At 33.6% G+C, this 18,315-nt stretch overlaps 1 protein-coding gene across 1 annotated transcript in view; it reads left to right on the top strand.

Annotated features, from left to right (window-relative positions):
- LOC132719212 (zinc finger protein OZF-like) overlaps window positions 1–13,484 on the top strand; it is a 31,482-nt gene extending 17,998 nt beyond the window's left edge. Inside the window, exons 5-8 of the mRNA XM_060702965.1 lie at window positions 4,771–4,950; window positions 6,016–6,108; window positions 7,323–7,496; window positions 8,646–13,484. Of these exons, the coding sequence (XP_060558948.1) occupies window positions 4,771–4,950; window positions 6,016–6,108; window positions 7,323–7,496; window positions 8,646–8,908 (710 nt within the window). The 3' untranslated portion in view covers window positions 8,909–13,484. The remainder of the gene's footprint in view (window positions 1–4,770; window positions 4,951–6,015; window positions 6,109–7,322; window positions 7,497–8,645) is intronic.
- Window positions 13,485–18,315: the final 4,831 nt, after the last annotated feature.

Genomic DNA, 18,315 nt, shown 5'->3' with positions numbered 1-18,315 from the left:
TATGTATATAGTAAAAACTTAAAATAATCTTTTAAAGAACCAAAAGAGCTAGAGCTAAGTTATTTAGCATGAAACATCTTCTAATGTATGTCTACCAAGTTTGTTCAAATAAAAGCCCTGGGGTCAAAATTGGCCCCGCCCCAGGGGGTCATTGATTTTCCCTATATACATATAGTAAAAACTTTAAAAAATCTTCTTTTAAAGAACCAAAACAGCTAGAGCTAAGATATTTAGCATGAAACATCTTCTAATGGATGTCTACCAAGTATGTTCAAATAAAAGCCCTGGGATCAAAGTTGGTCCCGCCCAAGGGGGTCATTGATTTTCCATATATACATTTAGTAAAAACTTTAAATATCTTCTTTTAAAGAACCCAAAGAGCTAGAGCTAAGATATTTAGCATGAAACATCTTCTAATGGGTGTCTACCAAGTTTGTTCAAATAAAAGCCCTGGGGTCAAAATTGGCCCTGCCCCAGGGGGTCATTGATTTTCCCCATATGCATATAGTAAAAACTTAAAAATCTTCTTAGAAAGAACCAAAAGAGCTAAAGCTAAGATATTTAGCATGAAACATCTTCTAATGGATGTCTACCAAGTTTGTTCAAATAAGAGCCCAGGGGTCAAAATTGGCCCGGCCCTGGGGGTCATTGATTTTCCAAATTTCTTTATATGTGTATAGGAAAAACTTAAAAAATCTTCTTTGGAAAAAACCAAATAGCTAGAGTATAGATATAAAGCATGAAACATCTTCTAGTGATTGTCTACAAAGTTTGTTCAAATAAAAGCCCTGGGGTCAAAATTGGCCCCACCCCAGAGGTCATTCATTTTCCCTATATGTGTAAAACTATAGCAAAAATTGAAAAATCTTCTTTGAAAAAACTCAAATAGCTAGAGTTTAGATATTAAGCACGAAGCATCTTCTAGTGAGTGTCTTCAAAGTTTGTTCAAATAAAAGCCCTGGAGTCAAAATTGGCCCTGCCCCGGGGGACATTGATTTTCCTTATACGAGTATTAAGCAAAAACTTAAAAATCTTCTTTGAAAAAACACGAAAATAGCTAGAGTTTAGATATTAAGCATGAAACATTTTCTATTAAGTGTCTACAAAGATTGTTCAAATAAAGGCCCTGGGGTCAAAACTGGCCCTGCCCCAGGTGTGTCATTGTTTTTAACTATATGTGTAAAGAAAAAACTTAAGAAAAAAAACTTTTAAAAATCCCAACGAGCTAGACCTTAGATGTTTAGCATGAAACATTCTAATGGTTGTCTACCAATTTTGTTCAATAAAAGCCCCAGGCTTTAAACTGGCCCCGCTCCGGGGGCCTATGTACAGGTGAGCCACTTCAGGGCCATCATGGCCCTCTTGTTTGAAAAAGACTCCGAAGGCAGAGGTCCTATATACATGTAATAACCTAAAACCTAGCCTTGATTCCAGCCTGTCCATTTTTTTCATGATCAGCAAAGCAACATTATCCCAAAATACTATTGAGTGTTACATAGCACATATGTTATGAATAAGCAAAATATATCAACACCTGTATCCCAGGCTACCTAAAACCCTAATGTAACTCAACCAGTCCAGGTGTGGCTAAATGGTTAACATGTGGACCTAGTAATCTAAAGATTGTTAGTCGTCTGGGTTCAAAGCCCATTGGGGGCAAGCCGTTGTTTCCTTTACAGTTATTGCTTAGTACTGGTTGGTCCCAGAAACAGGTTCAAGAATGTTTCAATAAGCTTATAGCTTCCAACACAATCGAACTGAAATAAATTAGTATAGAAATTTCTGTATCAGTTCTAATCTAATGGATACTTACTTACTGAAAGTGGCAAAGGGAACAAAAGGTACATGTTACTGTCAATTTTCTTTGATACTATTGTTTCCATATCTCTTCTGTGGCCTTTAAACCAACATGCCTCCAGATCAATGCTAATTTTCATGAAATGAAACTAAAATTTTGTGAAGTGGACAAAGGAATTCATGTCAAATATTACCAAAATAGAGTAGAAATACGCAAAAATAGCCTTACTGCATTAGTCAAGCGGTAGAAATATGGTAATAGACAAATGCAAAATTATTCATTAATTGGGCCTAACATGTAAATTATTACTTAAATATTGAATAATTTACCTTTTTGTGTTGCCTCTACAGAGTAGTGGCGACATATAGGGATCACTTCTCCGTAGTCTGTCTGTCCGTCCGTCCGTCTGTCTGTCCGAGCAAACATTTGATTATTATGAGCTTCATTCCGTAGTTAAATAAAGAACAAAAACTCTTAAAATTCAAATTAAGAGCTGTTTTTAGCTCACCTGAGCACGAAGTGCTCAAAGGTGAGCTTTTGTCATCACTCTGCGTCCGTCGTGCGTCCTTCAAAAAATGGCGTCAAACTTTTCAAACAACATCTCCTCCTAAACCACATGGCCATAGCAACCAAACTTTATAGAAATGATCCATCGGTGGACCCCTTCCAAAGTTGTTCAAAAATTTAAATTCCAATAAAAACTCTGGTTGCCATGTTGCCATGGCAACCAATAGGAAAAACTTAAGAAAACTTCTTTAAAAAAACCCTAAGAGCTAGAGCTTAGATATTTGGCATGAAACATCTTCTAATAAGTGTCTACCAAGTTTGTTCAAATCAAAGCCCTGGGGTCAAAATTGGCCCCGCCCCAGGGGGTCATTGATTTTCCCTATATGCATATAGTAAAAACTAAAAAATCTTCTTTGAAAAAAACCAAATAGCTGGAGTTTAGATATTAAGCATGAAACATCTTCTAGTGAGTGTCTACAAAGTTTGTTCAAATAAAAGCCCTGGGGTCAAAATTGGCCCCGCCCCGGGGGTCATTGATTTTCCTTATATGTGTATAGCAAAAATTTAAAAATCTTCTTTAAAAAAACCCTAATAGCTGGAGATTAGATATTAAGCATGAAACATCTTCTAATGAATGTCTACCAAGTTTGTTCAAATAAAAGCCCTTGGGTCAAAATTGGCCCTGCCCCAGGGGGTCATTGATTTTCCCTATATGCATATAGTAAAAACTTAAAAAATCTTCTTTTAAAGAACTCAACGAGCTAGAGCTAAGATATTTAGCATGAAACATGTTCTAATGGGTGTCTACCAAGTTTGTTCAAATAAAAGCCCTGGGGTCAAAATTGGCCCCGCCCCGGGGGTCATTGATTTTCCTTATATGTGTATTGTGAAAACTTAAAAAATCTCCTTTTAAAAAACCCAATGAGCTAGAACTTAGATGTTTAGCATGAAACATCTTCTTATTGGTGTCTACCAAGTTTGTTCAAATAAAAGCCCCTGGATTAAAATTGGCCCTGACGGGGGGTTGGGAGTAGATCATTGTTTTTCATTATATGTCTGTAGTAAAAACTTAACATTGTGAAACATCTTCTAATGGGTGTCTTCCAAGTTTGTTCAAATAAAAGCCCTTGGGTTTAAACTGGCCCCGCTCCGGGTGCCTTTATACAGGTGAGCGACCTCAGGGCCATCATGGCCCTCTTGTTTTGTTTTTATGAGCTTATTTTGATTATGGACGTTGGTCCAGGTGGTGTTTATGAGCTGATTTGCCTCATAAACATCAAAAGTTGGTATGTCCGTCTGTCTGTCCGTCACAAAACTTGTCCGGACTACTCCTCATTAACTACTGGTGCAATTTCATCCAAACTTTACAGGAATGATCAGTACCAAGTCTAGTTGTGCATATTGTCAGCATTTTCCGGTTCAATGATTTTTGTCAGAGTTATGGCCCTTTAATAATTTTTAATTTTAAAGTTTGTCTGGACTACTTCTCTTATACCACTAATGCAATTTCAATGAAACTTTACAGGATTGATCTGTAGCTCAAGTCCTTGCACATATTGCACGGGTTTTCCAGTTGAATGATTTTTGGCCGAGTTACATGTATGGCCCTTTGATAAAAAGGTGTTTTTTTCTGTGTGTTGCCAGATACACAAAAGCTTGTCCGGACTACTCCTCATAAACTACTGGTGCAATTTTATCCAAACTTTACAAGAATGATCAGTACCAAGTCTAGTTGTGCACTGTCCATCTGTCTGTCCGTCTGTCACAAAATTTGTCCCAACATGAAATTAGCCATCATGAGGCGACACATGTGATTACTGATCGCTCTTGTTAAAATTCTAATAACATTTTTCTCGAATTTTATTTTCTTGATATATTTTGGCTCATCTGGAGGAATGCAGCTTTAAATTTTCTAACATGACTTAAAAATTTACCAATAGAGAAAACAATAGACATCTGCCTATATATGTGAAAAAGAAATGAAGAAATTGGACAGGATGTGCACAGTTAGTAATGAACCTTTGAATATAGCATTATTATCTTGTGGGCACAACTTATTATGTTATAAGATAATATTATGAGTTGTGACCACAAGATAACAAGCCTCTGCCGCAAAATAAAATAACACTGCAATGTCACCTCTTTGCCACCGTGAGAAAGTGCAAATGCTATGCTTGTATTTAAACCGATGTGAGGACTTTATATCTGAAAAACATTTATATTTTACACAATGGACCAAAGTACATTAAATACAAAATATATGTTGGAAGCTCAATTACGTCTTAGAGATTCATTCCCTATCAAGAGGTAAGAGAACAGTAATTATTATACATAGTTTTTACATGTAGAGACTTTTATCAAGGCTTTTAATGTGAAATCTGGAAACGACGGAATATTTTTTTTTGTCATCAAACCTTCTGTGTAACATTGATATGCCATTTAGACTAATTTCTTTTGTATCTCAGAACTGAAAAGAAGAAGATTTACTTGTGAAGAATGCGGACGAGTCTGCTCTTCTAAATGGGCATTGAGACTTCATTCCCTTAGGCATGGAGAAAAAAGCTTTCAATGTGAAAATTGTGAGAAAATGTTCTTCACAAAAACAGAACTATCCCAACATGTTAAACTGATGCACTTTGAAGGAGGTTTGTAAGCTTGTCTGAATCACTTAAAGTTCATGTGTAAGCGATTAATATGTACACAATTTATCATCCTGGCTGAGTGGTTATGGTTGCTGATCCTGAATCACTCGCCCCTCACAAATGAGTTTGATCTTTATTCTTGCCAGGGAGTTAGGATTTTTTCATGTGATGAAGTAATCAAGCTAAATTGAATGTCACATGATGTCAGTGGTTTTACTTCAGTCTTCAGTGCTTACCTGTGCCTGAATCAATGCATGGATGGGCACAGACACTTGGGGGCATGGAGTTTGAAATGCCTTAAAATCCAAATGAAATGTATATTAAAATTATTTTGTCAGTCCCAACACATACACTTATCATATATATAAAAAAACTTAATATACACTGTTTTGAAAATAAAATCATACTTCAATGTCTATTATAATATAATTATACATGTAACTAATGTTGAAATGAGAATTTTTTATCGAAACAGCATATATTAAGATTTGTACTGGGAATGACAAATATAAAAATAATAAATAATACAAGTGTTTTTGTGAATGGGTACCGGAAGTCATTCTCCACCAATAAAGCTAATCAGTCACCATTAAACCTAATGTAAAATCAGAAATTTTCACAAGAGATTAAATTTTGCTTATTTTCACAAAAGGCAGATTTTCACAAAAATAAATGCTTGCTTAATGTCATAAAAATTTAAGAGAACTGAAAGTGGAAATTATCCAATATGTTACCTTGCCAATTAGTCTGAAATGCTGCTTTTGTGAACAGTTTTGCCTCACAAAACTATCTGATTGTATGATTACACAAGTCTTTTTAAACAGCTTTATTTTCATGTGATAAAAATGAGACACAAGTACTTATTTAATAAAAAAAATGTTAGAAATATTGATCCAGAATGGCTTTATTTCATTTGATAAAAATGAAACGAAGACATTGTTAATGAAAAATATTAGAAATATTGATCCAGAAAAGCTTTGTTTCGTTTTGTAATTTGGAATAATAAATTAATGTATTCTTAGTTAAAGAAGTCATCATTAATTTCTAATATTATTATGTTGTTTTTAGAGAGAGAACCAGGTATAAAATATGCCTGCGATGACTGCGGTAAAATCTATGCAAGGAAAGATAACCTGCTGAAACATATAAGAATAAAACATGGTAAGCTTTCAATTGTTGTTCCATTATTTAATACATTTAAAAAAAATTGTAGTTTGCTTTTTCCCTACTTAACTCTTGGACATAGAAACTGATAAAAATGTTGTTTCCTTGAGCAAGAAACTTTACATTCATTACTGAGTACTGGTTGGTACAGGAACGGATTCGAGGGAGTCTCAATAAACTTCAAGCTTCCAAAACAATCAAAAAAGCTTCCAAAACAATCAAACTAAAATAAATTCTGTATAAACTAAATTAACTAAACTCAAGATTTTATACAAAAAATGTATTCAAGACAGTGTGTAAATCTCTGCAATCTGTCCAGATCATACTGATGGTTGTTTAATGTAGAACTTTGATATTGAAATATTGAAACCTCGTAAATGATATCTGTACATTTCAAAAATAACTACCAAGAGTCAGATATACAAATTTAGCATGGAAGTGTTATATTAAGACTTAGTATAGAATTAATTGGACTTGCATCATGCTTTAAACTCCCCATTATTACTTGTAAGGAAAGTGACTGTCAAAATAGTCATTTGACCTATACTGTGTTGGTGTGATGTAAAACCCAACAAAAAAAAAGAATGAAAAGTAAAATTGAGCAATTTGTAGTACCGAGTCTGGTTTTACTCGATTGGTGAGCATAAAGGCACGGCTTTATACTGATGGAATAAGTAGATCACTATTAATTTTATTGTAGTACAGTATTAACAAAAAAAGTACAACACATGTATAAATATTTTAAATTGATTGATACTACATGCATTGATATCTTTTCACAAATTTTCAGCTTGATGAGTGAACAGTATACTATCTAATTGTTTTTGAAATATTTTTTAGAGGAAGCCAACGTTTTTTTCAAATCCATTACTCAGTATTTAGTTTATACAGAATTTATAGATGTGTTTGACAATACATCCTTTAAGTTTATGGTTTCAAAATTTGTGATTATGTGTTATTTATTTCAAAACGAGGTTGTGATAATAAGCGTTTCATATCCAAAGGTACACCAGTCTTTGAAACGGATTTCATGATAGAAGAAAGCCAGAACAGGCATTGTTTGACTGAAATTGTATAGTAGTTTTCAAAACACACTGTATAATAATTGTAAGCTGCATTTATGTTTTATAAGAAAGATATTTTCCTGTCACTTTTATAACTGATGTAAATTGATAAATCACAGAATACAAGATACTGTTTAATATTTTCAGAAAAGGCCGAGAAAAGTTACCAATGTGACGTGTGCGGGAAAGGATTCTACCTAAAACACAATCTTACGATACATCAGGTTCGGCACGGTGAAAAAAAATTCCAGTGTCATATATGTGCGAAGTCATTCTTCACGATGACAGAATTAAAGCAGCACGAAAAACATCAACATTCAGGTGTGCTGTCTGTTTATAACCATTCTATGAAAGGAACGTCCTTGCTCACTCACTTATTGTTCCTGTTATTGATGATTCAAATCCAATACGGTTTTAGAAATGAATATTATTTTCAAAAGGAACTATACTATTTTTTTTAAGGATGCTACATTTACTTCGTACTTTGCATGGTTGGCAAAGTCTGATTCTGACTAGCTTGTCCACTCTATATGAAGCAGTTTTAATTGTCTATATGAATTGATGTTTATAAAGTTGATTTTGACAAATATTCTGTTGTCTGAACAGGCTAGGGGACAACCTGAGCAATACAGGCACTTGATTTTGCTGGCCCTTGATTGTAGCTTATTAAACATATGTGGTTCTACTAGGATAGCTTACTACATGTATTGTATAGGTTAAAAGAGGAAATAAATCTTGTCCTTTTGAAGATGGCAAACTTAAATTTGTTAACAAATACTGATTATATTTTACTTTATATTCGTATGTTATCATGTAAAAATAAAAATAAATGTGTATTTTTTATTATTTTTCTTCCTAGATAATTTGTATGAAAGTAAGAAATATAGTATTTTCTATTATGTAAAAGTGTTACGTGTTTTCTGCATCCTTATTGTATGTCTGGTTTTGTGTACAGTTTTAAATTGAGATATATCTTCCCCTATACAGTCCGAGAAGGAATTAGTTTGTCAGTTGATCTGTAAAATATGGGCATTTATTTCCCATGATTGCAGATGTTATTTATGTTTTTATCAGGTTAATTCCTTGCAAATTTTATAGGAGTTAACCAGTTGTTGCACTGAGGTGACCATTTACTGGTATATTTACTTCTCATGATTTGAGGTGTTATGAACTTGTTTATAGAAAGTTTTATAAAGTATTTGTAATCGGCCCTAAAAAAGTCCTCTTTTTTTTTCTTTTGTTAAGGCTTTGTCATTTTGGGATAAAATCTGGTGGTATTCTGGTTGATCTGCACAGAATTCTTGTGCAGTGTATAAACTTGGAAGATTTCTTGTGAAACTGTAATTTAAATTTGGGGATTTTCTGTGAAACTGTCAATCTTTTATTTTTCATATGTATGCATGTCTCGGATCCTGCAAAGAAATTGGTTTAATTTTTCTAATAGAATTATATAAATCTATATAATTGCAGAGAAAGCATCCAAGGACGGTAAAGACAAGGAAAAAGATTCTCAAGTCGACTATGTGAAAATGTTCAGCAAAGCAGTGAGTTGTTCAGAGTGCGGAAAACTCTTCATTCGTGGTGATGCTCTTAAACTACACATGATGAGTCATACTGGCGAGAACCCGTACACATGCATCTTTTGTGGGCTCGGCTATCGAAAGAAAAGATCGTATATCACGCACCTGCAGAACAAACACCCCGGCGAGTATGTTGATTTGGACAAAATTTAAGAACTGAAAGATTTGCAAATGAAGCACATTCATTTGGCTTTGTTTAATTTCAGAGTTATGGCATTCTAGTTTAGAGCAGTGTATATGTAAATGTGTATTTAGGCATGAAAGGTCCCATTGTCAAATGTGAAAATGGAATATTGTTAAATCAGAATTTTTCATGAGGGATTAATTTTCACTAATTTAATCAGTTGAAGATTTTTGCAAAAAATGATGTTGCCAAATATTTACCTTGGAACATTTTAAGCACTGATTACATTACTGTATTCCTAGAAAAGATTTCGCGCATTTTAAGTTAGCGCTTTTCGCGCATTTTAAGTTAGCGCTTTTCGCGGTAGACATGATAACGCGAATCTTTATAGCCGCGAATATGTCACTTATAACAAATCCGCGAACATTTCTAGTTTCAACCAAATAAAAACATAAACGTTCAGAATATTTATTATAATCTACTTACGCAATAACATATAAACACAGGTGCTATAGAAATGTGTAAAGAATTATGTAAAGTTCATCTCCTTACTAAACCACCACATGTTTTAGCTTGTAATCCATATTTACATTTCAATATACCTATAATGCACATAACAAAACAAACAAAAAACATGAAAAAAATGTCAATTATTAGTAATTATCACGCTTATTCACGTTATTTGCTAGTCACAGCGTATACAAAGCATTTACAGTTTGCGTACATTAAATGACTTGGATTTTATTTGCTTGGAGTAGGTGTAATCCTTTGTTTAAAGTACAATAGCTACATTGATAAACAGCTGTTATGTTGTTATAATGAAAGCGATGTACAGTCCAATACTGTTAAAGTAGCACAACATAACCGTCATATAAATCCAGACGTCTGGACCGGGAAAAAAAACAAAACGGGAAATTTCCTGCTACCTTTGAGTAATACACTTGTTCTTGTTAATAGATTTTAAGGTCAATCATGAATTGCATGAATTGCTGAATTATTAATGTGACATTCATAAATGGAATATCAAATACATACCGTAGTCTAAAAAGCTGTAATTTAGGCCGTAGCGACTTAATATTCACGGAATTCGCGGTTACTACAAATCCGCGAAAGTTTGTCTCCGCGAAAATGCCGACGTTGTGAAAAACGCGAAATATTGAATAGATTGAAAATATTTCACCCTTTTGGTTGGCATGTTGGATTTATTGGATACAATGTTATCATATAATAAATAAAAGGGTCTCCACCGAGATTTTTTATATTGCGGGACTGGTCCTATTTGTTTTAGAAGGACTTATCCCATTACTGTCCTAAGGTGACAAATTGCTGTCTAATTACACCTGCAACCTAAACATTTATTTAACTGACTCTAAATAAATTTACAAACAAAACTGTCTTGGGTAATATGATTAGGGTAATTTTTAGTCTTTTATTAAGGCATTTATCAAATAAAGTGTAAACTGTAATTATTATACTGATGATGAAAGCTCAACTTCCAGTATTTTCAGAATAGCAAATGCTTAAAGCAATTGATTCTTACATTGTGTTTTTTTGCACAGCTGAACTGAACATAGAAATTCAGTGACATTTAACGCCCCTAAATAAGTCTGGAATTATGAGTTTGTAAAATTATGGTCTCATGGTAAATATCCAATTTTATACTAATCTATGCATTGATTATTTAGCTAGTGTGAAAAAAAATCACATTTCTTAATTCAACTTTAGACAATTTTTTCTCAAAATCATTGAACTGATTCCATTATGACTAAAAGTGAAATTTCATTGAATATCTTTAAAAATGAGCATTTTATTATGAAGTTGTTGTATTCATAAGTAAAATTTTGCACATCTCTCATTCAGGGCTAATTTAGATGTTGATTGAACAAAGTTTGTCATTTGTTAAATTGATCAGTTTTGTTCATTTGAATTAAAGTTTTATATTCGCATGTTAATAACAGATGAGCCGCGTCACGACAAAACCAACGTAATGCGTTAGCGACCAGCATGGATCCAGACCAGTCTGCGCATCCGCGCAGTCTGATCAGGATCCATGCTGTTCGCTTACAAACCCTATTACAAGTAGAGAGACTGATAGTGAACAGCATGGATCCTGATTAGACTCCGCGGATGCGCAGGCTGGTCTGGATCCATGCTGGTCGCAAATGCATTACGTTCGTTAAATCGTGACGCGGCTCATATGTCTAATTATGATTGTAGGATTTCTATGGAAATATAAGACGAGGATTAAAAGATGAAGTATATAATAATGTACTTACTACTGACTTTAGGCTACCTATCAATATATTGAGTTTGCATCCGTTCTTTGCATTTAGATTTCAATGATTTTCTGTGATTAAAATATTTTCTGCAAGGATGAGCATAATATATATTTCAAGTGTTGGTGTCTGAAACTGCAACAAATAAAAAAATAAACATTTGCACCTTGTAAATGAGTTTAGATATACTGTTAAAGCTAAATGGGTTTTTTTTTGTGTGCGTGTTATTGATTATACTTTGAAATTAAGACAAAAATTTAGGCAAATTTGATGTAGACAGTACTTATAATAAAGGTATAGACAAAATAAAATTGAATTAGTTACACAACCCACTATTGTAACACTATCCTACATTTTATTTTTGCTACAAACTAGGGTAAACTACATGTGCTTATAATAAAAACTTCCTTGATACTGTATCATTGATGTAAAAAATGAAAAATACACTTACCGGTATTTCATTAACTTTTTTGAAGGGCAGAAAACTAGAGGCAGAACTTAGCTTCCCCAACCCAATGCTTACTGTTAAAAACGTTATCTCTCCCATTTCTGGGACATTTTTAGACAGGAAAATGCTTCTGCTAATTGTTCGAACAAACATGTGTATAAAGTAACTCACCAGGAAAAAAACATTTATTTTTTTCTGTAAATTTTGGTAAACTGATATTGAATCATGTTCACAAAAAGTCTTACACAGCATTGGTAGATTTCACCATAATGTTTAAACGAACATGCCATTGAAAAAGGATGTAAATTTTTATGAAGTCCATGTGAAATACCATTGTATTAAACTGTTTTTAAGCAATCTTTGCATTTTTTGAAAATGTACTTGTATTTTGTATATACATTGTATCTGTTCTGTACATATTTTGCTTCTCTGATATACATGTATATATATTTTGTTTTGAAGTGTCAATTGAAAAGTGTTAATGTATAATAATTGTTCCTTGATTACTCACATGATAATCATTGCAAGAAAACATACAATACAGAAGTTAATTACTGTGCAGATTGAAGGTCAAATTTGATTTCAAATTCAGTAAACTCAGTTGTCAAAATTTGAAGATAGAAAGGACCAAGATCTTGTAGGTCCTTAAAGCATACATGAGTTTTTCATGCTCAGAAGAGCTAAATAAAACAAATGTAGCTTTTAGGTTTCTTGGTCTGTTGGATTGTATTTTTAGCTCACCTGTCACAAAGTGACAGGGTGAGCTTTTGTGATCGCTTTTCGTCCGGCGTCCGTTCGGCGTCCGTCTGTAAACTTTTTACTTTAAATGACATCTCCTCATAAACCACTAAGCCAATTTCATCCAAACTTCACAGGAATGTTCCTATGGTGGTCACCTTTAAAAATTGTTCAAAGAATTTAATTCCATGCAGAACTCTGGTTGCCATGGCAACCAAAAGAAAAAACTTTAAATATCTTCTTTTAAAAAACCCTAAGAGCTAGAGCTTAGATATTTGGCATGAAACATCTTCTAGTGAGTGACTACCAATTTTGTTCAAATAAAATCCCTGGGGTCAAAATTGGCCCCGCCCCAGGGGGTCAATGATTTTCCCTATATGCATATAGTAAAAACTTAAAAAATCTTCTTTTAAAGAACCCAAAGAGCTAGAGCTAAGATATTCAGCATGAAACATCTTCTAATGAGTGTCTACCAAGTTTGTTCAAATAAAAGCCAAGGGGCCAAAATTGGCCCCGCCCAAGGGGGTCATTGATTTTCCCTATATGCATATAGTAAAAACTTAAAAAATCTTCTTTTAAAGAACTCAAAGAGCTAGAGCTAAGCTATTCAGCATGAAACATCTTCTTATGGGTGTCTACCAAGTTTGTGCAAATAAAAGCCCTGGGGTCAAAATTGGCCCCGCCCCAGGGGGTCATTGATTTTCCTTATATGTGTATAGCAAAAACTTAAATAATCTTCTAACAAAAAGCCCAAATAGCTAGAGTTTAGATATTAAGCATGAAACATCTTCTAGTGAGTGACTACCAAGTTTGTTCAAATAAAATCCCTGGGGTCAAAATTGGCCCCGCCCCAGGGGGTCATTGATTTTCCCTATATGTATACAGTAAAAACTTAAATAATCTTCTTTGAAAAAACCCAAATAGCTAGAGTTTAGATATTAAGCATGAAACATCTTCTACTAAGTGTCTACAAAGTTTGTTCAAATAAAAGCCCTGGGGTCAAAACTGGCCCCGCCCCAGGGGTGTCATTGTTTTTAACTATATGTGTGTAGTAAAAACTTAAAAATCTTCTTTTAAAAAACCCAATGAGCTAGAGCTTAGATGTTTAGCATGAAATATCTTCTTATGGATGTCTACCAAGTTTGTTCAAATAAAAGCCCTTGGGTGAAAATTGGCCCTGCCGGGGGGGGGGGGGGGGGGGGGGGTGAGATCATTGTTTTTCATTACATGTGTGTAGTAAAAACTTAACATTGTGAAACATCTTCTAATGAGTGTCTTCCAAGTTTGTTCAAATAAAAGGGGTTTATATGGCCCGCTCCGGGGGCCTATATACAGGTGAGCGACCTCAGGGACATCATGGCCCTCTTGTTTGTCATTGACTTGACCTGATTTAAGGTTTCAATTACTTAGTAAAAAGGTTTTAGTACTTCAAACTCGTCAGATTGACAAATGTTTATTCACGTGGTTGTTTCCAGCATTCTGAGATTTAAAATGACAGTAATCATGACATGTTTATAAGTAATTTTGAAACTAACACACGTGTATATCTTAACAAATATGCTGTAAATTGAAAATAAAATTGAAAATAAATGTTACATACAAATGAATATTTGTTTTGTTTTCATTGAAAAAACTTTACAGAGAAATCGCCCAATTTGTTATTGTTAAATGATGGAAAAAAATGCCTGCACTCAGGAGATCAAAAAAAAGTTTCATTAAAAAGTTTAAAAAGATCAAGAATACTCACATTTCTTATAAATAAAGAATACACAATTAAGGCAAGTCACTGCTTTAAAATTATATGCAAGTTTCATCGACTAAGGAGTCAATTACTTTGTTCGTACAAGGAAGTTTTTTAGTTTATGCGCTACATTAAATAAATATGTAAAAAATATTTTGCCGTCGACCTAAAAATCAAGCATTTTACAGTATCATTAACCTGTTTAACAGTTTTGTTGTAAACATCATCAAATATTGTTCATAAATTAGGATTTTAAACGGAAAACCCCACGGTAACACTAAAGTTCGTATACGAATTTTAACATGCAAATGAAGATTATAATCGGCTTGTGTATGCGCTACGTCACAGTGTTATAGCTGCTCAAATATGAGATTTCTTGTGCAAACACATTTTAACCGTTTAACTTCACGGTGCATTAGGCCCGAGGTTCAGTAAAATGTAATCATCTCATAAAAACAGATTGAATTTGTATGAAAACATCCGTTACAAGCAAAAACAACAACAAAAACCACTTGACCGATGTTGCAAAATTATAAATACTTGCCCCTCATTGCTGTGGGCTCAAATCCTGCCATGGACTTTGAATTCTTTCATGTGAGAAAGCTAGCAAGCTACATGGTTCTACTCCGGTGCCCTTTTTTGCCTAGAATAATCCCACAGAGGAGAACCTGAGGCGTTCCTCCACCAGTAAGGCTGGTAAGTTGCAATGTGACCTTTACAGTGTTAATATGACGTAAAACCTTACCAGAAAAAAAGAAGAAGAAAAACTGTCGCTTTACATGAAATTTATCAAATTGTAATAACAATATTCATCATTCTTCATCAGGATTTAGAGATCAAAATCATAATTTGGATTAATTCTTAAAAGAACATTTAGGATTTAACATGAAAGTCATAATTTTAGTTTGATCAATTATTCTTAATTGATTGTGATCTTCGGAATCAATTTTGCTGTGCTTAAAATATGAGGAATAGTGTATACTGGGTCAACTTCAACAAGCTATATTACATCAGGACATGAACAAGACATTCTTGCATTTCTGTGCAAAAACATCAATCCTGGGAAGAAATAAAGAAATGACCCAACATTTAAAATATTCTTGAACTTTTTTTATGAAAAAAAAAAAAAAACAACAACATTATTTATAATATCATCTTTAAACAAGAGGGCAAAGATGGCCCTAGATCGCTCCGCTGACCCATCGACTTCATCCGAGCAATGTCTAAGACAAGCATCCTGACCAAGTTTGATGACAATTGAGTCAAAAATGTTACCATTTAAGTATTAACAAGGTTTTTCCATATTTTTGCAGTGTGACCTAGTTTTTGACCCCAGGTGACCCTATCAAGCAATCATCAAAACAAAATTTCAGATCATTTTCCAGGATACTTGGATAAAAACAGTAGCCACTCGGTGTTAAAAAGATTTTTCTATTTTTAGCTCCTGTGACCTAGTTTTTGACAAGAGACAACCCATATTCGAACTTGTCCTAGAAATCATCAAAACAACCTTCCTGATCAATTTCCAGGATATTTGGATCAAAACTGCAGCCACTAAAGTGTTAACAAGAGTTTTCTATTTTTTGCTCCTGTGATCTGGACACAACCAATAATCAAACTTGACCAAGAAATCATCAAAACAGTATTTCAAATCAATTTCGAGGAGATTTGGGTCAAACTGAAGCCACTAGAGTATTATCAAATTTATCTATTATTAGCCCCTTTGACCTAGTTTTTCATCAGAGACAACACATATTCGAACTTGATCTAGAAATCATCAAAACAACCTTCCTGATCAATTTCCAGGATATTTGGATAAAAAAGCAGCCACTAGAGTGTGAACAAGAATTTTATATTTTTAGCTCCTGTGACCTAGTTTTTGACCGGAGTCAATGCATATTTGAAGTTGATCTGGAAATCATCAAAACAATTTTCCTGACAAATTTCCAGCATATTTGCATCAAAATTGCAGCCACTAGAGTGTTAACAAGATTTTTCTATTTTAGCTCCTGCGACCTTTTTTTTGACCGAAGATGACCCATATTCAAATATGACCAAGAAATAATCAAAACAACCTTCCTGACCAATTTCCAGAACATTTTAATCAAAACTGCAGCCACTAGAGTGTTAACAAGCTTTTTCTATTTTTAGTTCCTGTGACATAGTTTTTGACTGGAGACGACCCATATTTGAACTTGATCTAGAAATCATCAAAACAACCTTTCTGACAATTTTTCAGAATATTTGGATCAAAACTGCATATTTGCATCAAAATTGCAGCCACTAGAGTGTTAACAAGATTTTTCTATTTTAGCTCCTGTGACCTTTTTTTTGACCGAAGATGACCCATATTCAAATATGACCAAGAAATAATCAAAACAACCTTCCTGACCAATTTCCAGAACATTTTAATCAAAACTGCAGCCACTAGAGTGTTAACAAGCTTTGTCTATTTTTAGTTCCTGTGACATAGTTTTTGACTGGAGACGACCCATATTTGAACTTGATCTAGAAATCATCAAAACAACCTTTCTGACAATTTTCCAGAATATTTGGATCAAAACTGCAGCCACTAGAGTGTAAACAAGCTTTTTTTCTATTTTTAGCTCCTCTGAACTAGTTTTTGACCCGGGATGACCCATATTCGAACATGACCTGTATTTTATTGAGACAAACAATCTGACAAAGTTTGATTATGATCCAATCAAAACTGTGACAGCTAGAGTGTTAACAACCCAATTGTTGACGCCGGACATAGCCCCATCACTATACCTCACCTTAACCACTTCGTGGTCAGGTGAGCTAAAAAGTATATCACAATGGTCATGAAAGTACACGTCTAACATTACATCAGATATTGCTGTCCATAAAGAATTACTTTAACTTTGCCCAAATGGCAAAATTTATGTTTCTGGATAGCAATTTTAACAAGCAGATAAAGAGAAAGGCTTGAAAAACATCAAATGAACTAGATTTAACAACAAGAATTATGTAACAACAACAAAAGCAATCATATCACAAGCACAATGCATATTAATAGTTTTGCGTTCAATGATCGAATGCAACCCCCACAAGTATATAAGTTAAGTTTTTTCCCTCCACTTTTGCATAAATAATATGTAATTTCTGTGAAAAGTATTTCAAAATGTGCACCTAAAATGTCCCAAAAGCGTAAAGGGAATTTTGGTTATTACAATCATAAGCCACAGCTTCCCCCTCCCCACGAAATTTTATAGTTCCTGTCCTGTAATCACATAGTCAAGTCTATTTGAATGATAATTTCTCCTTTAACAAATATTACCCCTATATATATTATAGTCTGCATAATACGTGTGCACTGTTCCACCACATTTATTTTAAATGCCCCTTATTCTTAAGGAAAGTATGACTTTCTAATAAACTATTTTATGTTTGACGAAAAATGGAACAAATAAGATTTAGAATAGTACCGTCCATGTTTTCACAGACACCCCTACTTAATTATCCCCAACAGCTTATCTTAACCCCTTTACAAACCAAGATCTACCTACATATAGCAAGGACTAAGTAACAACATATTAAACGATTTTGAAAATTACTAATTTTAGTGATGGTAACTGAACAGTTATACAAATATTGTAAAAATATTTCTTTTGTAAAATTTACAAAATATGTTTAATCTCGCATGTAAGTTGATAGAAATGGGGACTGTAATATAACAAGCTGTAGATGTGGTTTCTTGCATGGGGGTTAACATACCAAATTCGTGTGTTGTTTATTTGTACAAACGCCCCTGTTCTTAAATTTTCTGTTGTATTTCTTGCAAACCTTATCTTTGTTTCACATTTATGTAATGCCCGTTATAACAGCATAAAAGGGTTTTGTACATCTTATATTTTCTTTTTCTAGTACGAATGCGCAAAAATCCCCATGAAAACACAAATTTAAGGACCGTATTCTAGCCTTCATCAGACTCATATCATAACTGTAAAGTAAAATTTTTGCGATGGATTAAATTTCGCTTAAAAAAGATTTTCACAATATAAATTCAACAAAACTGAAAGTAGAAATTCGCATGAATACTAGTAGGTAACCTCGCCTATCAGTCCAAAATATTGATTTCGCAAAATGTTGGTCTCGCGATAATATATGATTTTACAAAAGTTGAAAATACATGTAATAATATTTCATAACAAAAATATAAGTATATTCTGAAAACATTCACTTTTCAAAATGCACTGAAACATTCAACAT

This window comes from Ruditapes philippinarum, unplaced genomic scaffold (assembly GCF_026571515.1).
Source record: "Ruditapes philippinarum isolate M1 unplaced genomic scaffold, ASM2657151v2 ctg69_1_1_1_1, whole genome shotgun sequence".
Classification (NCBI taxonomy): domain Eukaryota; kingdom Metazoa; phylum Mollusca; class Bivalvia; order Venerida; family Veneridae; genus Ruditapes; species Ruditapes philippinarum.
This window is presented reverse-complemented; position numbering and strand designations above follow the sequence as displayed.